The sequence below is a fragment of the Sminthopsis crassicaudata genome, chromosome 3 (genome assembly GCF_048593235.1).
Source record: "Sminthopsis crassicaudata isolate SCR6 chromosome 3, ASM4859323v1, whole genome shotgun sequence".
NCBI classification, from domain to species: Eukaryota; Metazoa; Chordata; class Mammalia; order Dasyuromorphia; family Dasyuridae; genus Sminthopsis; species Sminthopsis crassicaudata.
In genome coordinates, this window is record NC_133619.1 from 5322002 (window position 1) to 5348976 (window position 26975).

Consider the following 26975-nt stretch of genomic DNA (forward strand, 5'->3'; position numbering starts at 1 on the left):
ATTCATAAAACATCCAACAAAGATGAATTCCAAAAGAAATTTATATTCTTTCTTTGTGGGGAGGGGCATTGGGGGAAGTCACCTTCACCAATAATTAAGATTCCCAAGGAAAGAGACAGAAGCACAAGTGCAAGCTTCTAGAAGTGATCACTTTATCAAAGAAAGGGAATCAGTAATAGGCAAGCTTCATATCAGCGTCGTAGGGGATGTTCCCCATGCTATAGGAGAGAAGATGTTCTTTGTAAAGACAGTTACTTGGCTGGAAAAAAGTTTTTGATAAAGAATCTCAAAGCATCCTTTTGGGGAAGATAAAGAGATAATGAGATACAATCACAGCTGGTTGGGTAGCCAAACTTAAAGAGAAATTATTTATAATGGTTCCAGGTCAATGGGTTGGAATGCTCAAGTTAGATGCTGCTGAAAAGTTTTGTCAATGGTTTGGATAAAAGCAGAAAGGCCGTGTTCTCACATTTTTAGATGACACAAGGCTGAGAGGGAGAGCTTAAAGAGCGGATGGCTGAATTATGATCCCAAGATCTTGACCGCTTGAAGATTGGACTCTATCTAACAAACAAAAGTTCAATAGGATAAATGTAACATTTTTAGTTGGGTACAAATGATCCATGTTATTGGATGGAGAAGGCATGATTAGTAAGAAATTGTTCTGAATTTTTTAAAAATTGTGAACAACAAATTGTCGTAAACAGAGCGTGGTTTGTCTCTTTCACTGGAGACAAAAATGAGAAATAGAATTTTCAGACTCTAAATTAGAGCAAGGATTTTGTATATAGACATAAAAATATATGAATGAAAATTAGCAAATCTCCAGAAGTTAATACAGTTACTGCATCCCATGTCTACACCTTGCCCAATATTTTTCATAACTACCAGAAAACAATCCATTCCATTTGAAGAAAGGCACAGTCCACACATAGAGTGCCAGGCCTGAAGGCAGGGGGATTCATCTTCCTGACTTCAAATATGACTTTAGATACTTGTGAGCTGTGTGATCCTGGGAAATTACTCAACCCTGTGATCAGTTTTCCCATCTATAAGATCAGTTTGAGAAAGAAATAACAAACCACTTTAGTATGTTTGCCAAAAGAAAAACTCAAATAGGATCACGAGGAGGTAAAACACGGCCAAAATGATTGAACAACTACAGCAAACATTTGAAGAACTACCTGACATCATTAATATGGGCACATGGGGCAGAGGAAGGGCTCAGCTTTCGCAAATAATGAATTTAAGTTCACTATTAGTTTCAAAATATATACAGTTGAACTCCATTGCCTATCATTTAGAGCTGGATTAAGAATTTTCCCCCCCTTCCCTCTTCAGAGCTGGTGACTCATGGTGAGTAACATCATAATGGAACAGGAGTAGGAAAAGTCACCCTAGTGTTATTATTATTATTATTATTATCATTATTTGTTTAATCATTTATTCTGGTCCTACTCATCAACTTTTAAGATTAAGGATAGGATGCATAAGTTCTTTTCAAACCCCAAACTCTGCTTAATAAGAATATTAGTTCTTCAAGACATTTTTATTGACTAAAAGAAGGATAAAGATGTTGATAATTAAATTATAAAGATTTAAGAATAGGTGAAACAGATTAACTGACATAGGCAATGATACAGATTAAGAGAGAGGCTATGTATATATGAAAAAATTCAAGGGACTGAGCCAAGGCTATCAACAAAAAGAATCATACTCAGAAAGAGAGAAGCATTTTCAAGGATTAACATATTGAGCTAAAAACTTTTAGATTTCATTATATAGGATCTAGACCCACTCATTTATATTCTTTAAGGCACTGCATCTAAAGACTCTAGGAATCATGTGAAGCCATAGCCATTGACACACATGATAATATTAGTGCTATGAATTTGTCCTAATTCTATACAAATGTAATGAGGACTTGAACTTCTTTTTTTATTTATTATAGATTTGTGTTTATAAAACATATACATGGGTAATTTTTTCAACATTAACCCTCATAAAACCTTCTGTTCCAAATTTTCCCCTCCTTCCCCCACCCCTCCCCTAGATGGCAGGTGGACTAGAACTTCTTTATGACTGCGAGACGTTCATGCATATAGGTGTTCTGGTCTGGCTTATGTTACCTTTGGTTAATTGTTATATTCATGGAATCATCAGGCTTCCTTCCATCAATGGTCCACCAAATCTCATTCTTTGAGTCTTTCAAGAAGGAAAAACTGACTTTACAGGGAAGGTCAAGGTCTTCACCTAAAAGAAATGGATAGAGTAAAGCTGAAGTACCATTTTGCACACTTTAAACCCATATTATGTTTGGATTTTTACTTTGGGTAATTAGATAAGTAGAATGAGCACGATTCTTAGCTCAATTCAGCAGTCTTACTTATGTTCTTAAAAAACTGATGATGGATGAGGGGTGGCAAAGTTCTTAACTTTTTAAGAAAGAGCTACATTGGAAAACTACTCTAGATACATGGAGTCTTGAAACTGGAAGGGAGCTCAGGTGTTTTAGGGTCAACATCATTTTTAAGAATGAATCCGGGGGCAGCTAAGTGGCACAGTGGCTAGAGCACCAGCCCTGAATTCAGGAGGACCTACCTGAGTTCAAATCTGGTCTCAGACATTTAACACTTCCTAGCTGTGTGACCCTGGGCAAGTCACTTAACCCCAGCCTCAAAAAAAAAAAAGAATGAATCCTCAGCACAACATCCCTGACAAGTGACCATGCTGCATTGCTTGAGGATCTCCAGTGAGGAAGGAAGCTGCCATCTCCAGAGGGAGCCATTCAGCTTTTGCCCCCACCTCAGATATAGCTCATTTGACCTCTGGACAAGACCCATTTAACCTTTGAACAGTTTGATTTGTTGGGAAGTCGGTTTGGTTTGTTCTCCCTGAAATCATCCCAATATGTCTCTTAGCAAAACCTGAGCCTTCCTCCATAAGACAGCCCTTGTGATTCTTGGACCCACTTTTATATTTTCCCCCTTACTCTTGACCCATTATCTATTTTTACCCAAAATAAATGTCTCCAACTGCTATTCATGGTGTATGTGTATGTGTGTGTGTGTGTATGTATTTATAGACACACAAATATATATGGAGAGTATCTATATTGCATATAATGTATATGTACACATATATGATTTCTTTCTTGTACCTTATCAGTGCCATTGAATGATCCAGTTTATCAATATCCTTCTCAGAAGGTAACACTTCAAATTAAAAACAATGAATGATAATGCTGATGTTGATAACAATTCATATGATAATTAATGTGACAACTCCAAGATCCATAAAACAAAAATCTTCCAAAACACAGACAACTAGCCAAAGAAATGAAAAATCTGGGTAGGAAGAGGACAAAGTGTACACATGTCATCCTCAACACCCTCTTTGCTACTGGAGTTCTGTTAGGGAGAGGGCAGAAGATAAGCTTACATGCTCACCACTTTTATTCATCTGCAAAAGTGAGTTATTATATTCATGGGATCAATAGTACATATTTCATATTTGTTAATATTCTACAAATTACTAATAATGATAATAAAAGCATGATTGTAATTTATCCAAAGACTATTTCTACTTGACCTTCACTGAACAAGAAGAGAGTGCAATGATAATCATGGTTACAATAAAAATTTATTATAATAATGGAATATGTCTCAAGACTTGGAAATAGAAGGAGACTCTCTCATTGCTCTCTCTCTGTCTCTGTCTGTCTCTTTTTTCTCTCTCTTCCTCCCTCCCTCCCTTCTTTCCTTTTCTGTCTTTCTTCATTCACCAGCATGAAACTTTCACAATCTTGGGAAAATTATGGATCCCTTCTCTGAACACACACATAGATTTTTATGTGAATGCACATATATGTTTGTGAATATACATATGTTGTTTTTCTTCGGTCATGAGAGAGCCTTTGTGACCCCATTTGGAGTTTTCTTGGCAGAGATACTGGGAGGTTTACCATTTCTCTCTCTAGTCCATTTTGTAGATGAGAAAAGTAAGGTAAACAGGGCTAAGTGATTTGCTCAGGGTCACATAGCTAATAAGTGTATAAGGAACTCAGGAGGGTAAGGCTTCCCGACTCCAGACACAACATTCCTATCCACTGTCCCACCTATATTTATACATACATGTATGTGTGTATCTACACATGTGTATACATATATACCTGTATATTATATGTAAATAGAAAGATATATAAATAGATAGGTGTGATAAATACATACATGCATGTATACATAATAAATATCTATATGAAGCATAACTGCTAAACTTCCAAGGAGAAGCTAATGAAAATAAAGTTATGGTTTTTTTCCAATCTTAATTATTGAGTGGATCCCCTCTGGACATCAGGATAAGAATCCCTGATTTATCATTGGATTTGATTAGCCTGATGTCCGTTGTGTTTAGCTGTCTCCTTCATGAATTCCACTAAGAGGAAGGGGAGAGTCACGTGAGCATGCCGAAGCCCTCCTCCCACTACCAAGAGGCATTTTAACCATGAACAAGGAGAACAGCAGAAAGATATCCCCAAACCTTGGTATTTCAAAGTTCCTGATAAAGTCACTCTTTAAAGAAACCTGGATCTTTTCTGAAATGTCAAAGCCCTGAACTTATCCCCTCTATGTCTCAGAATGAGCCACAAGTTTTCAAAATCATGTTTTCAAGGTTTTCATGATGCCAATCACAGCCGTTGCTTTGCCTGGTACATTATAATTAAGGTCATTTTTTTGCCTGCAGGAGTGGTTTTTTAATCATGAAGGATACACATTATTAGACTCAGTTATTTGAAAAAAAAATAAGGTATAATATATCCCGTGTCTTCAAATTTAAGTTCTAAAATTGAAAATTTTAAAGCACAAAAAATAAAACAAAAGAAACAACAAAACATCTTCTTGGTCCACTCTAGGGATCATGATGAGGACAAAATAGCTCAGAACAAATAGAATATGTCACAGACGGTCATCCAAAATATTCTATTGGTTACATTTACTAAGCTTCAGAATAGAACTCCCCATCACCTGAAGAAAATGAGAATGGCATCATTACCTGGTTCCTTGTCATAAATTATGTTGTCATTGGGAGAAAAAATTTCAGGACGTGTTGCATGAAGTGGAGAGGCTGCAGGAGAGAAGAGAAACCGAGATATTCAATTAGATTTTGTAACTAAATTACCCAAGTACAATGTAAGGATCACTCAGCCTTCCTCACTTTTTGTTACTGCTAGAAATAATGCAAATATATAATCAATATTGCAGCCGACCTTGATGATGGGTGATGATGATCATTAATATTAAGCAACAGATACTTGGAGGTGACAAAAAACATAAATAAAAGCAACTACCAAATATTAAATACAGCTAGGAGCTAGAATGATAATATCTAATGGAAAATAAATTCTTGTGTTGCAAAAAGGAACCTTAAATATTCTTGAGTGTTTAGAAAATAAGTTTTATTAACACCATGACCATCATCATTTTGCCTCAAATTCTCTGAGCGTAACATTGTCAAAACAATTTAAGATATATTTCTGATGAGGTCATCTTCCTGCTTCTTCACCATCTTCACAGTAAGTGGATGGAGGGCTTCCAAAATAAAGAGACTCAAGGGAGGAAATGAAAATTATACAGAACAAAGATGAAGGGGATGATCAGTTTTGTTTTGTTTTTTCTTTTTTGGTTTGTTTGTTTTCAGTGATTCTATAAAATACAGATTGATATTCTGCTGGATTAATCTTTATTTAATCACTTCCCTTCCCAGGGTCTCAGACAAATAAAAGGGCAGGAAAGTGTTTACTAAAGTTCTGTCCAATTCTGAATTCCACTGTAGAATATAAGCTTGTTGAGGGTAGGTCTTGTCAGTTTTTTTTTTTTTTCAATTTGCATCCACAACACCTAGCACAAGGGTCAAACACAGAGTGGACATTTAAGAAATGTTTCATACTTTTCCTCCTTCCTTCTTGCCTGCCTGCCTCTTCCTACTATCTCTTTCTCTCTGTGTTTGTTTTTCTCTTTTTCTTTCCTTTCTTTCTTTCCTTTCTTTCCTTTCTTTCCTTTCTTTCCTTCTTTCCTTCTTTCTTTCTTTCTTTCTTTCTTTCTTTCTTTCTTTCTTTCTTTCTTTCTTTCTTTCTTTCTTCCTTTCTTCCTTCCTTCCTCCCTCCCTCCCTCCCTCCCTCCCTCCCTCCCTCCCTCCCTCCCTCCCTCTCTCCCTCCCTCTCTCTCTCTCTCTCTCTCTCTCTCTCTCTCTCTCTCTCTCTCTCTCTCTCTCTCTCTCTCTCTCTCTCTCTCTCTCTCTTCTCCCCACTCTCCTGCCCCTGAAACTTTGGGATGGGGAGACACAGATCTGGGACTTAGAGCTCTGGTCTTGGAGTCTGAAAATCCTGAGTATCACACCAATTCAGACATTTACTAATTGTGCGACATTGAGCAAGCCACTTAATCTCTGTCGGCCTCGGTTTCCTTAGCTAGTTCCTCTTAGTCCAAAGCTATTATAAGGACTAAGTAAAATTATATATGCAAAATTTTAATGTTTTGGCAAACATTAAATTTATATTTATAATTATTTTTACTGCCTAAGTCTACCCCTATAACATCAGAGTCACCATTTGTAGTGCCCACATCTGCAGGATGAACTTTTGAAATTTATTGAAACCACAGGTTCAGGTAAAAGGAAAGGGAAGGGTTCACTCAGAATTTCAATTTTGGCTTGGGAGCATGAATAAATTGGGAATAAAGGAAGCGCTAATCTCTGAGCCAGGAAGCTGCAGGTTCAAATCTTGCCTGTGACACCCACTAACTAGTAAAGCCAATCTGTCAGTGTCCAAGCAACTCATTAAGACACTATTAATATCCATACGTACCTACACATACACACATATATACATCCCTATGTGTGCTCATACATATATCAGAGATAAGGTTATAACCTTTACTGACAGAGTTTCCTCCTTATGACAATGAAGTCTGAGGGCCAGAGCATGCACCCCAAAGTAAACAAAGAATCAAGTGAGGTTTTATTCTTGGTCTGTTTGAGATTCAATCAAATCAGCCAACTCTGCATCCTGTCACCCCACTGCTAGGCAAACAAAGGCCATCCAAAAGGGCTGGATTCCAATTTCTCCTACAAATGATTCAGATACAAAAGCCAGTTGAAAGTAAAGGCAGATGGACCCAGTGGGTACGAAGGGTATTCTGGCCAGACTTGGACTCTCCCTAGTTGCTGTCTGCTTTGTTCAGACTAACTTGTTTTCTTGGGATTGTCTTCTCACCCTAGCCCAAGTCAGAACTAACTCACTGCCTTTCTTTCCCTACATATGTGCCCATTCCCCTTTCCCAAAGTTCCAGAGGATGCTGGGAAAATTTTCATGGAGGGGCTCCAATGGAGATTTTAACCAAAATCATATTGAGGAAAGGGTCAAGGTCCAGGGGGATACGACAGAACCTTCTTCCATAGAACTCATTGATGTTTTATTAATTGTGGGCATCTATTGGGAGCCGGTAGTGCCATCTAGAGAGGCAGGCGTAGGACGCTCATTATCCTCAGAGAGAAAGTGAGAGGGCCCCCAGAGAACCAAGTCTACTCGTGTTTGGTGCACGAGCAGTCAGTGTATCACAAGAATGGCTGTTGGTGCAGGCTTTGGTGTTTCCCAGCAGCATCCTCTCTACGCCTGTGAGTCGGGTACTATGGACAGCAGCATCCCCACCATGTGGCTGAAGAAGCAGAAGCTCTAAGACATTCGGGGTCCTTAGAGGAAGAGCTCTGCATTTGGAGTCAGACACCCCAAGTTTCAAACCCTGGACTTCCTGAATGCTCCTGGGAAACCCCTCGGGAGCTTCAGTTTCCTTCTCTGAAAATCAAGGTGATGTCAGAGGCTTTTCCAGTGGAACGTCTCCACTTCTAAGCATCTGGAGCAAGATCGGACAGGCTGGTCCCCAGGCTTCCTAACCAGCGCTTTCCCATGTGGCTTCTCACTTACCTTAGTCTTAACTCAAGCCTAAAAGATACAGGAGAAGAGGAGTTCAAGGTCCTAGTGGTTATGGCCTCTCCTTACCTACCACCCTCACCTCCACAGTTCGGGTGAGGTTAAAGATGCGCCCGTTCTCTGGATAGGTCACAACACACGTGTAGTTTCCGGCATTGGCTGTCAGGATATAGGCAAAAATGAGCTCGGTGCCATTCACTTCCACTTTATCAAAGTTGTTCACTCTTGTGCAGTACTAGAAGTGAGGAAAAAACAAAAAAATGTTTAACATCCTAGCCATAGCATATCTATCAACACGTACACACACACCCTCACTATATACACTCCTACACCCACACGGGCCATCTCCTTCTGTCAGCTACAAGTCATGTGACTCCAGGAAGCTTCTTTACAGCCTCAGTTTCCTTTCTAGTAAGGGGAAGGGGTGAGGCTCAGAGATCTATCAGGTGCCTTCTCTCTGGGACATTCTATGGGACAATGAACTTAAAGAGAATCTTTCTCACCCAGAGCTCCAGGTGCCCTCTCAGACATTCATAATTTGTTCTCATAGCTCTGTCCTAAAGGGAGAAAAGGCGTGAGTGATTCCCATTTTCTAAACAGAAAAAAGGCTCAAAGAAATCAGAAAGTCTGGGGTCTCACTACCTAATTGGTCCCTAAATCGACAAATGCCTGTTTCAAGCACTAAACAAAATGCAGGAGATGCAAGAACCAAAGGGAGCCAGTCCCTGTCCCTTAAGGAACTTGTATTCTTCCAGTCATATTCCAGAGCTGGAATCCAGATTTGTATTCTGATTCAATGTATTTTCTATCTTCTTTTCAGTCATTTTGTTCTATCCAACTCTCTGTGACTCCCACTTGGGGTTTTCTTGGCCAAGAAACTAGAGTGCTTTGTCATTTTCTTCTTTAGCTCATTTTACAGATGAGGAAACTGAGGCAAAGTGAGGTGAAGCGATCTGTCCAGAGTCACAAGCTGGGAAGTGATTTGAACTCAGGTCTCCCTGACTTTAGACCTGGAATTTTGTCCATTGTGCTTCTCGTCCTGTCTGAATCTTTAGCTCTTAGTAGTAGGTGATGATGGAGAACCAGCTTAGGGTAATGTTATCTCTAAATTGGGGTCATTGATGGTATTAATAACCATTGAAATACCCCTCGTATTCATTCTCCTTTCTCCACTCACATGGCCATTATTAGCTCAGTCCCTTATCTTCTACCCTGTGAACAACAACCCATCTGTCGTTCTCTCAGCCCTGTGTCCCTCCATGTTCCATCCCATCCTTCTCATAGCCGCCATCATGACTTTTCTAAAGCAGGAATCTGACCATGTCGCTCCCAGCCAACAGATTCCAGTGGGTCCCGATTACCTCGTTCGCATACAAACTTCTCTGTTTGACATTTAAAGCCCTTTACAATTCAGCTGCAACCTACCTTTTCAGGTACATTAAGAATAATTTCATTAATGGACAAAGATGCTTTAGCTACTGATAAGAACCAGCCACTAAATGCTAGGGATAGAATACAAGGAATGAAAAAAAAATCTACTCTCAAAGAGCCTACAACTATTGAAAAACAATTTTTTTGTCTGTCTGTCTCTGTATGTGTATCTGTCTCTGTCTCTCCCCTTTGTGTGTCTATATATATGTGTGTGTGTATGTGCAGATATACACGTGTGTGCATATGTACGCCCATATGTGTTTCCACATGTACCCCCCAAAAAGCAACGTGATTGCTTAGGAGCAGTTAAGGGACTGGGCTAGTGGTTGGGCAGGACCCACAAAAGCCTCTGTGTGGAGTAAGTTGGGGCAGGAGCTGAGTGTTAAAGGAAGTGAAGGAATCTCTGAGGAGGAAGTGGGGGGGAGGGCACCCCTCAGTCTTGAAGGATGACCTGTGAAAGGCACAAAAACAGAAGCTGGAGTTTCTGTGTGTGAGGAGCAGAGGGAAGGTCAATGTGGTTTGATTGTTGAGTGCAGGAAGGAGATAACATCTGGTGACAGTGGAAAGACAAGGTGGGGCCGGGCTATGAGGCCCCTGAAGTTCTTTCTGAGTCGTAGCAGAGGTTGAGGGCTAATGAGTCGGTAAGGAAGGAGAAGGCCGAGATTCACTGGGTGCTTGAGGACCTTCCCTCTGGTTTCCCTGGGGGAGAAATGGAAGGAGACAACCAGTCTGGGTTAGAGCTGATGAGGGTCCCATCTAAGCAGCCAGGAGAGCATGATGAAAGAAATGTGGCTCTGGAATGTGGTCCAAATCCTGCCCTTCTCATTTACACTTTTAAGACCAAGATCACTGTAGACCTCAGTTTCCTCATCTGTTAAATGGGAAATTTGGTCTCCATCCAGGCTGAAGTCCTAGCTCAAGGGCTATCAGAGGGTGATCTCAAGGTGGAGGCTGAGACACCGGGGAGAAGGGCTGCCCACTGGTAACGTGCAGGGAGCTTTACAAACAGGATCTCACTGGATCTCACAGTGTCTGGCAGTCAGCGCTTTTATCATCCCCACTTCAGAAAGGAGATAACTGAGTTTGGGAGCTCAAAGCCAGCAAGATCCTGAGCGTGACCTTGAACTCAAGTCCTCTGACTTCAGTCCCAGGATCTAGAATGCTGCTTGGAGGGGAGACTTGTGATGGAGCCTGTTTTCCAGTCACACTCCCTGGCCTCTCTGTACCAACTACAGGGGCCTCCTGATTGCTCCACGTCCCCCAGAGTGCACTCTTTGCCCAGATCGCACCCTTATGACCACAGGCTCTTTCTCCATCTCACACTCCCCCCAGAGAACTCCTGTCCTTTGGACATTCGCTCACCCCAAGGGTTCCCGCACTTCCTCTGTGCCCAAAGTCTCTGTGCTTGCTTCCCTTTTAACTTGGTTATCGACCCCGATAGAGTGTGAGCCCTCTGAGGGCAGGTCCAGTAGCATCTGTATCCCCAAGCCCCTGTCTCAGTGCTTGGAGCTGAAGGAAGTCAGGAGGTAGCTGAGCCCTTTGTGTCTCTGGCAGCCGGGAGGTTGGATTGGAGTGCATAATGGGGGTGTGGGCACCTCTGCTCCGAGGCCTTGGCCCTGCCAGGCCCGTCAATGTTCGTTCTCTGCTCTCGGCTCCAGGCGCCGGCCATCAGTGCCGTCACCTCACAGAAGGCAAGTGACCACTGCTCCTATGTTCTCTTTTAAGAAAGGTCTCCCTGACAACAATTTATCCCTTCGAATAAATGAGGTGGATTTCAAGCTCCAGTGCCACCATTCTTCAAGCACTGGTGATTTCATCACAGCGGGAGCTGCCTCTGTTAGTGCCAGATGGAATTCCTCCATGATTTACGTCTTCATGCATTACTGGGGCTGCAAACTTCCCCCCCTCCCAGCCACGCGGCAGTGGACAGGGCTTGTCCACTCCAATCTGTCTCCAGAACCACCTCCTGTGGATTTTGGGGCAAAGCCATCAGCCCATCTCAAACTGCTTTCTTTATCTGTGGAAGGAGGGCATTCGAATGGATGGCCTTCCAGGTCCCTTCTAGCTCAGTGTGTGAAACCTTAGGGTAGCCCGCAGCTACATCCCTCAAGAGTCCACTCAAAACTCCACGCTCTGCTGAGGCCCTGGGTTGCCATGTCCTACTTAGTGTGAATGAGGATTCCCATAAAACAGTGGCTTTCTCTGAATCCCCACTACATCTTTCCACTGGGCTGGAGCAAATGTGCAAATAGGGCACCCTTCACACATCCCACCCCTTCATGAGCTCCATTATTCACACTAATATGAACCTAGCTAGCTTTACTCCTATAGGTACTAGTCTCCCTGTTAGAATGTAGGCACCTTGATAGGCAGGATAGTACCTCTCATACTGTGGAACCCAAATATTCAACACGGTGTCTTTATTAGAATATATGGACAAGGACTAACTTTGGTTTTGTATTTGTATCCCTACCACTAAGCATACTGCTTGGACTATTCTAAGTGCTTAGTAAATGATTTTTTTAGTTATTCATTTTTTAATTCGTTGATTAGAACTTCAGAGATGGTCAGAGTTCATCCACATTCTCAAATGATATTTTATTGACTTTGAAATCCCCGAGAAGCTCCAAATAGAGCCAAATCATTATCCTTAGGGAGCCAAAACATGAAAAGGTGCTTCAAAAGAGATAATTCAAACATTAGCCCTTTAACTTGCCCAAGGATGTGGCACCCCAGACCCAGATGACCTGTTTGCTGGTGATCTAGGAGGGGTGACATCCCCTCATCCCACAAGTCAGATTCTATGTGGAATTTAAGTTGTTCGGCTCATTTTTCTAGGGCACAATAGTTTCCATGGCAACATACCACAGTGTCTAGTAGAAGAAAAGGGGGAAAAACATTGCAGAACTTCACTTTGTAATTCAGAAAAAGAAGAAATATGGAAGGAGGAAAAAAAATGAATGAGACACAGCAGACTCTGAAGAGGGGCTGAGGAGAGATGTTGAAAAGTGGGCCACGGCTTATCAGTAAGGGCCGGCCCCTAAGAAGGAGGAAGGAAAAGGTGATTCATGATAACCATCCCCCAAATGCTGCTCAGAATGGCCACGGGCCCCTGGAGACCAAGCCTGTTTTCCTTCCTGCTGATCTACCTAGCTTTTCTTTTAATTTTTGATATGTTTTCTTCTGACATAACAGACTTCCCAACAAACATTCTACAAAGTGCCTTCCCTGAAAACATCAGGCAAACTACCTAAGAGAACGAAGCTATTGACAGCTTACGTGGCTCTCCAGTTTTGTAATTTATCCTTTGTTAGCCAAAAGGAAGGATAATCTTATAAGACTGGTCTGTGGGGCTGAAGGCGATAAGGTGAAATTTAATAAGGATAAAGGAAAACGCTTATAAATACGGGGCTTCCACAAAACAACTTGACACATACCAGATGGCAGAAATGGGACCATGCATCAACTTGGCAGAAAAAAATACACCTGGGGGTTTTAGTGGACAATAAGCTCAGTGGGAATTCAGGGCATCATATGTTGGTCAGAAGGGCTAATGCAAGCAAACAGTCTGCATAATGGGTACTGAGTAGTGAGCTAGGAAGGAGACCAGGGCATTGTGGGGATTTGGGACTGGCTTTGGGGAGCACCTCATGGGAAAACTTAAGAAGGTAAAGTGTCCAAAGGATGATAGTCAGGACGAGGGAAGATCATTCCCTTAAAGGTTGCATTCCAGAAAATGGGGATATTCGGCCTGGAGAAAATAAGACTGACAGTGTGGTAGCACAAGGAAGAGGAATCTCACTCTGGTTAGCTTCAAAAGGCAGAACAAAGGGTGACATTTGAGAGATCGGGGCATGTTTAGGATTAATGTAAAGATAGATTTTCTGACAATCAGAGCTGACCAGAAGTGGAAATACTGCAGGAGATGGGGCTGGACGGGGAATACATGAATACATGTTGGAATCCTGTGAAAGGAATTCTTGCTCAAGTCCTTCCAAATCTTTGTGTTCCTACTGTTCAATCCTTTTAATCATTTCTAACTCCGTGACCCCATTTGGGGTTTTTGGGGCAAAGATTCTGAAGTGGTTAGTCATTTCCTTCTCTAGCTCACTTTTAAAGGTAGAAAACTGGGGCACACCGTGTTAGGTGACTTCCCGACAAGTGTCTAGAGTCTAGATTTGAAGATGAGCCTTCCTGACTCTGGGACTGCTGCTCCATCCCCTGTACCACGTAGCTGCTTCCCTTCCAACTCTAGGGCTCTCTAACTATGGATGTCCTAACTATTAAATTCATGATCATTCCCACTACCATCACCAACACCACCATCATCACATTTCCTATGGTCTTTACAAATGACTCTATAGTTAACATATATATGTGTGTGTGTATGTATGTGTATGTGTACATATATACATATATATAATGTGTGTATGTATATATAGATATATATAAATATATATTATATATATAGATATATATAATATAAATATATTTTCTATTTATATAAATATATTTATAACATAAATATATCTTCTATTTATATAAATATATTTATAACAAATATATTTTCTATTTACATAAATATATTTATTATATAAATATATATAACATATAGTTTATATTTATATAAATATATTTCTAATATAAATATATATAATATAAATATATTTCTAATATATATATATATATAATATAAATATATGTTTGCTCTCCTTGGTACCACTTTAAGTCATCCACAGTTTTGTCCTGAATTCCCACAATTGCTACTTATCATAGCCACATTCTTTCCATGCAGTTATTTCTGTGTATGTGTTTCTGGGTTTTTTCTTCTTTAAATGTCAGTAGAATAAAAAAAAACAAAACAACAACAAAAAAAAAAAACACTCATTCACATGATTGCGATCTTCTCATCACTGAGAAGAAGCAAGATGAGGATGCTCAGGTTTAGATGAAGTCCAAGGTTAGGGCCTCTCCTTCAGCAGCAGTGCCGGGCACTAAGTGCTGCTGTGCCCCTAGGAAGGTTCTTGTACACTGACCCTCCTGAGGGCCCGGCTGGAGCTAGGGAGGGAGGACACGAAGTTCCCATCAGGCTTCCTTTTGACTGATCTGATTAGTGATTTCCTCATCCTCGACTGGACCCCCCCCAAAAAAGAATTCTGAGGTTTTCACAAGTCTATTATCATGGCTTTCAGAGAATAGGATAAATGGTCTAGATTGAGAGAATATAGAGAGAAAGAATGAATCTCAATGACAAGGCTGAGAGAATAAAATTGAAATGAGTTTTTTTTAAAAAAGAAAGAAAATCTATCCCACAGACCTTGTAATAAATTGTCCCAATTTCCCAAGAACATATGCACTGCCCATAAAAGGGGTCAAAGTCGAGTGCCTTCTCAGCAAAGTGCCATCCTGATGGCTTGCTGATTGTCATAAAAGGCAAAGCTGTCCCCATTTTCCAGGAGGAGATTCTGAACACTGCACTCTCCAGGCAGATTAATTCCACTGTACAAGTTACGGGCTGAGGTAATATACCATTTTTAATGGTCAGACCAGGCAACAGGATGACCTGCCTTCTGCAAATTGATTTCCATTGGGCTTTTTGTTTCATTCTAATTGATTGTGGAGAGCATTGCAGCAGCGGCCATGGTCTTGCAATATCATTTAAGTCACCCAAAGAAGTCGCTCTTTGAATGGTAATAGAAAGGCTTTGACCAGGGTGGGAAGGGGCAAAAATTATGATTACAGCTACGTATTTCAAATGCTCAGCTACAAGAAGCAAAACCAAGACATTTTGAGCAAAATAGACTTTTTTCCCCCTGAGGCAATTGGGGTTAAGTGACTTGCCCAGGGTCACACAGTCAGGAAGTAGATTTGAACTCAGGTCCTCCTGACTTCAGGGTTGGTGCTCTATCCACTGCACCACCTAGCTACCCCTCAAAATAGTCATTTCTTACACTATAGGACTTATAGGTGTAGATCCTTCAAGGATCCATGATATCGGTGTGGACAATCCCCCCACAGACATGGACCACAAATCCCTCTGTAACATAATAAATGAACCTTAGTAATACCTAACATAATCTTTATTATTTATAGAGTGCTTAATTTTTCCCCAAAGTCCTTTACATATATCATCTCTATAATAGCCTTGGGAAGTGGGTAATATTATTCTCATTTTACAGATGAGGAATTGAGGCAGTTACAGTTTTAAGAGTCTTTAAGAACTCAAACTCAGATCTTCCTAAATCAAACCCAGCACTTTCCACACAGCTTACCCTCAAAAGTGTCTAAAAATTACTTCAGCCTGTGGCCAGGTGGGTCTCTGACCTTAACTAGGAAGATTTTTGGATATGAGATGTGTTAGATGCCTTGTCAGAATGGGAATCCATCATGATTCTCCCTAGTGTGTCTGCTTTGGTTCTATTTCCTTAAGAACATTAGAATTTAGGGGGATATTATATGGGCTAATTAATAAAAGCAGAACACTTTACACTAGAATGGAGTTTGTATATCAGCGAGGTCATCGCCACCTTTATCAATGGACAAAACTAAAGCTGGGAAAAAAGGAACTTGTCCCAGGTGCTACAATTATTAGGTATCAGAGCCCTGATTTATTGCTGCTTTTCTTCTGATTCCAGATACATGCACTTTTCTCTATAGAAAGACATTTTCCCCTTGAGTCCTTCTGATCCTTTACCAGTGATTTTGCTAAATAGCAAAATTACCTAATCGCATTTGCCGATTTGGGGACTTGTGAGTGAGAAACAGTTCTAAGAATGATAGCAGGTCATTGTGAGCCTCCAAACAGGCGCTCTATTGTTCCATGTCAACGGCACAAGGAAAATTTCCACATTTGAAAAGGATCACTTATCAAATGTGGAAATTTTCCTTGTGCAGCTAAGTGATCCTCCTTAACTCCTTGGGTTTCTGTTCTTTTTATTTTTTCGTTTTCCCTTGCAGGACACATGACAGATTCCCTCTTACTCAGAGTTTGGGCGCCATTCCCTGAAGTAGAGACGACATATTCTGAGCTCAGTTTTACTGAGCTTTGGTCAGTTTGGTCAATTTGGCAGTGCTTCGCTCATTAATTGGAAACCTATTAAAGAAAGACTCTTTTAGCTACTGGGATTTTAGGGCTCCCACTCTGTGTGTTCAGGAAATAGTTTGCACTGAGGATAAAAAGAATTTTTATTGAGTATCTGACTTTTTTTTTTTTCTGAACCATATTGGATATAAGGGTCACTTCAGAGAGGACGCTGAAAACAGAAGACGTTGAAGGCCGTAATGAAAGAACATAAACTATCTGCTTGCTTCTGTGGGAGGATGATTCTAGCACTCTGCTCCAGTAAACTGAGCTTGTGCAGAAGCCACCTCTACCTTGGCAAGAGGGCTGGGCCCGAAGTCAAGAAGACCTGAGTTCAAATGTGGCCTTATCCATACTTATTAGTGGCTGACTGAACAAGTGTCTTAAGCAACCTGCCTCAGTTCGGACAACTGTAAAAAAGTGACGCTAGTAGCACTTTTCCCTGGATTGTTGTGAGGGGCAAACGAGCACTTAGAACTGTTCTTGGAACATAATAGACATTTAATAATTGCATATTTTCTTTCTCTTCCTTCCCTCCCTTCTTCCTTTCCTCCTTCCTTCTTTCCTTCAATTTGTTCAAATATAGAACAAAAGAGTTAACAAATGTGACACACACAAAAAAAGAACATTAATGTTTCACACACAAAACACCAAATAAGAACAACTCAGAGAATCTTGGGAAGGCATATGGATAAGATGGAACCTAAAGGAAGCAGAACCAGGAAAACAGACATATACAATGGCAACAACATAAACAGGAAGAATTAAATCATTAAACTGAAACCTGACTAAAATAATGGTCCAAGTTGCCCCAGAGAAGAGTGAAGAAAAAGCAATATCAGTTTCTTCTTTATTAGAAGATGGGATGATCGTGACATGGCAGAGTGTATATACTGTCACACATGATTGTTGGAATTCTTAGCACAATACTTGGCACTGAGTAGGTGCTTAATAAATGTTTCCTTGATATAATAACTTTTATCCTTTAAAAATCTTTTCTATAATAAGTGAAAATGATATAAAAACAAAAGGCATCAGGGCAGGTAGGTGGTGCAGTGGAGAGAGCACCAGCCTTGAATTCAGGAGGACCCGAGTTCAAATCTGGTCTCAGGCACTTAACACTTCCTAGCTGTGTGACCCTGGGCAAGTCACTCAACCCCAGCCTCAAAAAAAACCAAAAAAAACAAAAACAAAAACAAAAACAAAAAACCGCATCAATATTTAATTTTGGTTCCCTTAATATGGTTAGTTTTATCTGTTAAAAAAAACTTTTCTACAATAAGTGAAAGTGATATGAAAACAAAGGTATCAATATTTAATTTTAGTTTTATCTTGGTTCATCTCTTATGTCAACTGCTCAAGAACCTAGGGCATTGTCATTTGGGAACACCCTACATTAGACAGACTAATAATGTCCCTCCGCTCAGGTGATAGCATTAAGAGAACTGCCTGAGACTCTAAGAGGCTGAAGGACTTTCCTGTGGCCACAAATGCATGAAATAAACCCAGCGCTCCCTGAGTAGAAGATAAGAGTCCACCTGTCCATGATAATTGCACTTTGACTTTGTTCCCCACTCAATAGGAAACAACAATAACAAACTATTGGTAATGTTATCATATCAGAGTTAGCAAATTACTAAAGCATTTTGCTTTTATTTCATTTGAGTCTCACGATTCTCTGAAGTAGATGGGTGCTTGACTAGGAGTAAAATGAGATTGAGAAAAGAGAAGTCCTACAACTGTTCAGTAACTGAATCTGGTCTTCCCACTTTGGCCCCTTCCCACTACCTCTGTGATATATATAATGTACATCAAGATTACATTAAATTTGCAAAGTGTATTATATCCATCATTCAACTTGTCCAGAAACACTTAACCCTTGGGTCTGGCCCTAAGGCAGCATCTAGAGTCTGACACTTCCAGGCTAGCCCAGAGACTGCTAGCTTCTGGAGCTATTTGGAAAGGCAGGAGCAGAGAGAGCATCGGTTTGCTTACCATGTACCAGGTGACCTTTGGCTTCACACTGGCAGGGAAAAATCCCTCTATGTTCGGGCACTTTACGACCTGCAGGGTATGCTCCAGGTACAAATACTCCATGGGCATTTTCATTGCTGATTGGAAACAGTCGTTCTTCTGAATGACTTCCAAGGGGAAGGCGACTTTGCTGCAGTAGGTGGTATTTCTGAAGAAGAGAAAGAGAGAGAAAGGAAGCAAACGTGAGCTCAGTCCAAGGCCAAGGATACTGTCAGTTTGCAGATGAAACAGCAGCAATCTGCAGGGGAATCCCGAACTAAGATACTTTACTCAATGTCTGAAACATAAAGGCCCTCAGAAGAGCTCCAATCTGGAAACAAACAGCAATTCCCAAAGAAAAATGGGCCTCCAGTCCTTGTTGAAGCCTTCCAACCTTGGCCAACCCACTGCACATTTGGACAGCTCAGACTATTAGAAAGTTGTTTTCCCTATCAACCATAAATCCACCACTTTACAACACTCTCTGATTTCTCTTAGTTTGACCTTCAGGGACCAAGCAGAACACATCAATTCTATATTTCACTGGACAGTCCTTCAGGTCATTAAAGACAGAAACCATCTTTTGGAGGCTGTGATGAAACCCGCTGTTGTGGCAAGTGATCCTCCAGTGGCTGGACTGCCAAGTCATTTACCAACTTAGTGATGCTTCTCTGGGTATCCTTTAGGGTTCTGTATTCTCCCTACAATGAGGCGCCTTGATTTGCTCCTGATGTTTGGTGGAACACTGGTAAGGAGGCAATTGGGAAGGAAGCAAGGAAGGAAGAAAAAAGAAGGAAGAAGGAAAGAGGGAGGGAAGGAAGGAAGGAAGGAAAGAGGGAGGGAAGGAAGAAGGAAAGAGGGAGGGAGGGAGGGAGGGAGGGAGGGAAGGAAGGAAGGAAGGAAGGAAGGAAGGAAGGAAGGAAGGAAGGAAGGAAGGAAGGAAGAAAGAAGGAAAGAAGGAAGGAAGAAAGGAAGGAGGGAGGGAGAGAGGGAGGGAAGAAATAAGGGAAAAAAGGAAGGAAGGATAGAAGAGGAAGGCAGGGAAATGAAAATTGGCTTCCTGCATTATTAGCATAAACCACCATTTGCCTAAGCAATGAGTCAGATACCATTTTAGATGGGCATCTAGGCAATTCGACCATGATCTCTCAAGATGGGAGGGCAGTTTGGCTTTTGTGTACTGTTGTTTTAGTTATTCATTATGTATCTTCATTGTGTGTGTGTGTGTGTGTGTGTGTGTGTGTGTGTGTGTGTGTGTGTGTGCTGCCTCTGGGGACAAGGAAGGGAGCAGGCAGTGATATTCTTCTCCTCCCCTCTCAGCCGCAGGCCATCAGCAGAAGCCCCCAACCCCACAGCCTGGGCTCCCGAAGGCTCTGGTCCCCACGGGTCTCATGCAGAGAGGGCACCATCCCACTGCATCCATACCTTAGCATACAGGTGTAGTTGCCCGTGTCATTGAGCAGCGCCGGCCGGAACCAAACCAGGTCCTTCTCCTTGCTGATCCGGTTGTCGGGGAGACGGAAGTTGATAGGTTCTTCCAGGTCCTGGTCTTGCCCGATCCAATACCAGATGAGGGTCAGACCCGCTGAGTGGGCAGTGCTGTAGTTAAACTTCAAGAAGTGCTCAAAGAGCGGGCACTGGATGTAGGCCGGCTCCCCCTCGTACACCTGGGTCTGCCGCATGGTGTCCAGCCCCCAGTCATCACAGCGTTCTGAAAAGAGAAAGGCACCGCTTTAAGACAACCCTAACATGCAGACCGTTTCTATCAATCTGCAGGAGTCCTATAATTTTTCATGAAAAAGTAAATAAGGTCTGCAGAAGATTAAAGTCTGAAATGTATTCCTGACACAAACTATAACCTTTAAAAATAAATTCAGAGTGTAGCGCTTGGTGAGAGCAGGCCATTCTCTGTCATGGAAGAGCAAGGGAAACTTCCTATTTGTTTTCTAATGAACATGTCTATTTATACATTGGTTGATTCTTCATGCTGGGCAGTTGCAGAAAACTCCTCCCTGATGGCTTGAGGGCTTGACCGCTATGGAGAGAGGCCGTGTTTCCAGAAAGAGACCACAGGCTCAGGGCTTCTCTGGGCCCGGCGTGGCCAGAGCAACCAGACCCATGTCTTTTAAGAATGTGAGCTAATTTTTTGGCTTCCCTCTCCAAGCTCCTAAAATTAAAAGTCTAGTTAGGAAAAATGGGCATCACCGTGGTCCATTGGGGATCAGGTTTTAACACTGACTTTGCCCTTATAGGATACAGATGCTGATATGGACTGACATAGCCACCATCTGTCAAAGTCCGTCAAATGGAGGTCTTTCTGTCCTCCTCCTCCTCCTCCTTCTTTATTTCCTTCTCCTCCTTTTTTTCCTCCTCCTTTTTCTCCTCTTCATTCTCCTCCTTCTCCTCTTCCTCTTCCTCCTCATTCTTCTCTTCCTCCTCTTCCAGACAATTTTACAGGTGAAGAAACTGAGGCAAACTATATTAGGCACCTTGCCCAGGGCCACAAAGCCAGCGTCTACATCCAGATTTGCACTCAGGATGAGCCTTCTGATTTCAGGCTGGCTGCTCTATATTCACTGTGTCAGCCAGCTGCCCTACATGCATGCATGGACATGTCTCTGTGTGTAGTGTGTATGTACATATATATATTTTTATTTATACACATACATGTACAAGGGCGCAGAGTTTGTATGAACATGTACTGGTATGTATAGTGAATATGTGTCTGTGAGTATATGTGTATAGAGAGAGCTATATCTCTATCTAGATTCAGATCTCTACACTAATATATATTCTTTTGTTGTTGTGTGCAAGTACATATAATTTGTGTGAATACATGAATCTATAGTGAATGTATGTGTGTGTGTGTGTGTGTGTGTGTGTGTGTGTGTGTGTGTAGAGAGAGAGAGAGAGCTATATACCATCTAGCTCCAGATCTGTGCCCACATGTACCTCACGATTGTGGTTATCACTATGGCTGGGGAGCCCGTGACCGGAGCAGCGACTTCTCTGGCAGGGCCCTCTGGGAGAGGAGGCTTTCTCAATGATCTACTGGACTATCAGGAAGAAGAGTCAATCAATCTGTCAATTAGTATTTACTGAAGGCCTGTGTGCCCAGCATGGTGCTATACCCTGTGAGCGATGTGATGGAGGCCCATCCCCAGGGATCCTCTTGCTTGAAACCTTCACTGATCTGGCAAGTAGGAGGCCTGCCCATGGATAAAATGCTGGCTCTCCAGCCAGAAAGACCTAAATTCAAATAGAGCCTCAGATACTTCATATCTATCTACCCCTGGGCAAGGGACTGCACCTCTGTCTGCCTCAGTTTTTTTACTCTAAGAATAATATCTTTTACCTCCCACAGGTTTTGTGAGAATCAAATGAGGAAATATTTGCCACCTGCTTAGCACAGTGCCTAGGAAACAGCAGGTGCTTAATAAATGCTCATTCCCTTCTCTCCCTTCCCCTTTCCAGCTCCGAATGCCATTTTCTTCCTATATTTTCTAACTGCTTTGTCCAAGTAACTCCCTTGACCTCAGAACAATCTTAGATTATCCTGCAAGACTCACAGGTCTTCAAGAGAACCTAAGTTCCTCAGGCGGAGAAATCATGACTTGTCCTTTCTTTGGTGCTTAGGGACAGTACATCGGGAAGATTCTTCAGTACACAACCATGGTACATTTTTCATGTGTTCCTCTGTTAGATTTGGGAGGGGGTGATTCCTGCCTCAAGCTGCTTGTAATTAATTTGGAAAGATGGACAGAAAATGAAATATGGAAATATATTCTAAATATTTATAATATTTATTTAATATATATAAAATATATTATATATTATATAAATATTTAATATTTATATAATATTATATATATTTATAATATAATATTTATTCTTATATATTTTATATAACATTATATATTATTATATATAAAATAATTTATTATATTTATATAATTATGTATTATTATATTATATATAAAATATGGCTCTGCTAATCTCAAGCAGCTCTTCCCATTACGGACGTCACATCCTAATGGGAAGAACAACAAAAAGAATAGAGGGTTCAACTACAAGATGGATGGTAAGACACACAACAGCAAGGTGAGCGGCAATGCCAGGAGGCCAGAAGAATGGGAAGCCAAAGGAGCATCTATAGGACGGGGGACCTGGATTCAAGAGCACATCTAAAAGAGCACTGAATGGAGTGACCTCTGAAGACTGGGGGAGGTCAGCGGAGAAAGGTGGCAGTTGTCAAGGAAGGCTTCACCTAAGCAAGGACTTCAGGTGGCCAGATGGGACTTAGTGGCCAGAAAGAAGAGCAAATTCCCCATGAAGGAAACAGCCCCAAATTTCATCCATGTCTCCATGGAGTTTGTTATGGACACCCCAGGCTATGTCTGCTTTTGTTCACGGCCCACACGATGCTGATTCGAACTTCAGTGCTCTTGCCTCTTCGTGAAATAATTCCCCTTTTCCTATACGAGGAACCGTCTCGTTACCACTATCAGATTTCTCAGTGAAGAAGACTAAATCAGCCCCAATTACCATTCACAAAAGTCTAAGAAGGGGCCGGAGCACTGTGTGGACATCCCATCAGCTGCCTGTGTCTATTTGAAGTCAGTGTTGTGAGTCGCACTTCTTCTCCGGCAGCCACCTGAAGTTCTTCTGTCAGGGCTTTTAAAATTATTCAATGAATAAATAAAAATAAGATGCATGACAAGAGGCAGGAGTGTCATGTAACACAGAATTAATGATGTGACTCACCACCGAGCCCAGCAGAAGGCCAGGAGGGGAGACGGCTATTGTGCAAATAGACCTGTCTATAATAACAGCATGGCGGATTCGCTTGTGGGCCCCGAGAAACACGGTTTTCCGTAATGTGCTCCTCCAATCCCGTCTGAACCAGCCTGGCAGCTTCAGCCTTGAAATGGCCCCCAGTCATAAAAGAACCCGAAGCCATCGTTTCCATCAGCCAAATGGGCTCCACGAGTTCAAGCTCACTGGCACAAAGACTTATTGAGGCATTCAGAGCTTTTCAACTCCAAGTCCCTGATAAATCCAGCCCACACTGGCAAAGGCAATTAGCATTTACATAACATGGTATACATCTTAGCTAATGAACCTCTCAGCAGCCTGTTGGGGTTCCGTGGCCATTTGACATTCATGGAAGCCGAGCCAGGGAGGTGAACAAAATCCCTCCCTCCCGGCAACGGATCCCAAAGCCAACAGAGGCAAGCAGAATTCAGAGGGAAGACTTTTCCCTCCAATCGTGCTGCTGCTCCGATATTCAAGGCCAGGCCTTTTCAACAATGAACTTGTCAGCTCTTCCCACTGAGGGCAAAACAGCTCTCCGCAACATTCTGAGAAGTGTGTGCGATGTTGTGGAGTTTGTGACTTAGGGAAATTACAAAGAAATAGGGAGGGGAAGGAAAGGAGCGTGAGAGTGAGGCCCTGAATACAAATTCTGGCTCTAGGACCGATAATCCGGGTAGCACTCATCTACATCTGTCAGAACAAAGTGCCTTTGGGTCCTAAATCCTATAACTACACTGGAGGATAATGAAGAGGAAGGAGATAAAAGATGGGGAATTAATCCAGGTGACAATGTCATGGACACCTGAGGCTGGAGCAGCCACTGAGTCCATCTTCCCAGGGCACACCATGATTTGGGTTCAGCAAGTATATAAGGCAACACTGGGGAAACTGAGGGACAACTGAGTGCTTGGAGACAGAAAGAAAGAGGATGGTTCTGTACTGGAGGCATCCAGCTCAGGTGCCTCTTTCTGGTGTTTCAATCTTTCTGCATCCCCCTCTCTCTTAGAGCTCTGGCTCAATGGAATTGTTTTACTTTGTCTTTATGTTTAAGTACTTGTATACAAGGTTAACTGCCATCACCCCCACAATGCAAGTTCCTTGCTCACAGAGGCTCTCTTCCTCTCCATTTATTAAATTCTTATTGTGTACAATTCATTGAAGATACAAAGGCAAAGAAAAAGAAAGGGAAAAAAGGAAGGAAGGAAGGAAGGAAGGAAGGAAGGAAGGAAGGAAGGAAGGAAGGAAGGAAGGAAGGAAGGAAGGAAGGAAGGAAGGAAGGAAGGAAGGAAGGGAAGAAGGGAGGGAAGGAAGGAAGGGAAGAAGGGAGGGAGGAAGGAAGGAAGGGAAGAATGGAGGGAAGAAAGGAAGGAAGGAAGGAAGGAAGGGAGGGAGGGAAAAGGGAGGGAAGAAGGGAGGGATGAAGGAAGGGATGAAGGAAGGAAGGAGGGAAGGAAGGAGAGAGGAAGGAAGGAAGGAAAAAAGAGACAGAAAGAAAGAAAGAAAGAAAAAAACAATCTTAGCTATAGCCTCAATAAACATGCTGAATTTCTGTTAGCACTACTGTCTATCTACCCAGGTTATTTATACCTTCAGAATCTAATACTTACCGTGCAACAAGAAAATGGTATTTACACACATATATTGTATCTAGGTTATATTGTAACACATATAGAATGTATGGGATTGTCTGTCATCGGGGGGAGGGAGTAGAGGGAGGGGGGGATAATTTGGAAAAATGAATACAAGGGATAATGTTATTTAAAAAAATTACTCATGCATATATACTGTGGAAAAAAATTCTAAATTAAAAAAAAAACATGCTGAATTTCATGTGATACATCATGAATATTCAAATGAACATCCTTTTGCTCACTCATGGAATTCTGTGCACCTCTCTGCGAGCCTTCCCACAGGCTGGTCCCCATAACCCTCTTCATCTCTGCACAAAGTTCAGCTGGATCTATCACCAATCATTTATCAAGGACTTACTAAGGGACAGGATCAATGCTAAGCAGTTAGGGATACAAACTGAGACAAAACCTCAAAAATTGCTTGTCTCAGTTAGCTTTGAGATGTGTTCTGTTATCTGGGATGCTATTGCCTCCCTCACCCAATCCGCTTGTATATATTCACTTATATGTCTATACCACACTCATCCCTGAAGACAGAGGCTGTTGCATATTTTGTCTCCCTCTCCCCCAGCACATGGTGGCAGATAGAGAAATGGTCTCCAAGGCAAGAGGACCTTGTTACCTGACTAACACAGATATACTCGGGATTCAAACTTTTGAAGCTCTTTGTCAATGGTTCTCAAATTATTGTCTGGAGACCCTTGTGAGTTCCTGAGACCTTTTCAAGTGGCACATAAAGTCTAAACTATTTTCACAATAATACCAAGCTGTTTTGATTTTTCATATCCTAAATCCCAATAGATACAACTCATGTAAACAAAATTTACTTAGACAGTGATGGTCCTCAATGTTGTTTCACAGTCTGTAGGGGTCCTGAGACTAAAAAAAATGAGCTGATCTAGGCAACTTGGGAATAGGATCTGTTTCAAAGAAGGTGACCACCTGAAATGGGAGGCGAGATTTTTTAGCGTTCCCTTACCGCTGCTTTAGGAAGCTTTGTGACCCTATGAATGATCTTTTAAAAATTATTTTATATTTTCTTAAATCATGCCAGTTAAATCATGGATCCAGTCCCTGTTCCCTCCCCAGCAAAGTGCACTGTATATGACAGGCACTTGTAAAAACTATCATTGGCATTGAAATGGATGTACTCAACATTAGATGATTGCAAAACATGCAGAAAAAGACAGAGTTAGGTTTGCCTTACAAAATTTTTTTTAATATTGGAGTCTCTTTTCCCTCCCTCAAAATCTTGCATATCTTTATTCATCTTTAAACAGTTGAATTCAAATTCCAAGTCTAAAATGTGAATTTGAATTTATTTTTAATTTTACTCAAAGATGAATATAAATAAATGGAAATGATTTTAAATAGGGATATTTCAAACACAATTTGTCAACTTGTTGAAGAAAACATAGAGGGAAAGGGGCAAGAGCTAAAGATTAGCTCATTCACTTTCATGACCAATTAGATCACATTTCTTCTTGTGGCCTATAGTGATTGGCTAATAACATAATTTCCCTGGATGGCACAATGAGGTTTACCTTGCAGTCACCAAAATGGAGAGTTTTCTTTGTTTTTAAAACATTGCCAAGTGGGACATACATGAATGGTAGAAACATCCTCCAGGGGAGGAAAAGTATTCAGCTCAAAAATAAAATTGATTACTAGTTGGAGGGTTCAGGGAATGATTCTACCATTCCTTGCTTCATTTCTATGAATGACTTTTGGGGAGTTTTGAAAGGTTAATGGATAAAAGAATGTGAACTAAACAGGACCTCAGAGAATATTTAGCCAACTTTGTCATTTTACAGATAAAGGAATTGAAACTGGAAAGAGAGAGAGGAGAGAGAGAGAGAGAGAGAGAGAGAGAGAGAGAGAGAGAGAGAGAGAGAGAGAGAGAGAGAGAGAGAAAAGAGAAGAGAGAAGAGAAGAGAAGAGAAGAGAAGAGAAGAGAAGAGGAAGAGGAGAGGAGAGGAGAGGAGAGGAGAGGAGAGGAGAGGAGAGAGAGAGAGAGAGA

General features: G+C 41.5%; 1 protein-coding gene across 2 annotated transcripts in view; it reads right to left on the bottom strand.

Moving 5' to 3' along the window:
- IL1RAP (interleukin 1 receptor accessory protein) overlaps window positions 1-26975 on the bottom strand; it is a 140674-nt gene that overhangs the window by 31653 nt on the left and 82046 nt on the right. For both annotated transcript variants that reach the window (XM_074297870.1, XM_074297869.1), the window contains exons 3-7: window positions 19935-20220; window positions 18492-18678; window positions 8054-8219; window positions 5053-5124; window positions 2130-2253 (exon numbers count right to left, since the gene is read on the bottom strand). In XM_074297870.1, coding sequence (XP_074153971.1) covers window positions 2130-2253; window positions 5053-5124; window positions 8054-8219; window positions 18492-18678; window positions 19935-20220 — 835 coding nt within the window. The remainder of the gene's footprint in view (window positions 1-2129; window positions 2254-5052; window positions 5125-8053; window positions 8220-18491; window positions 18679-19934; window positions 20221-26975) is intronic.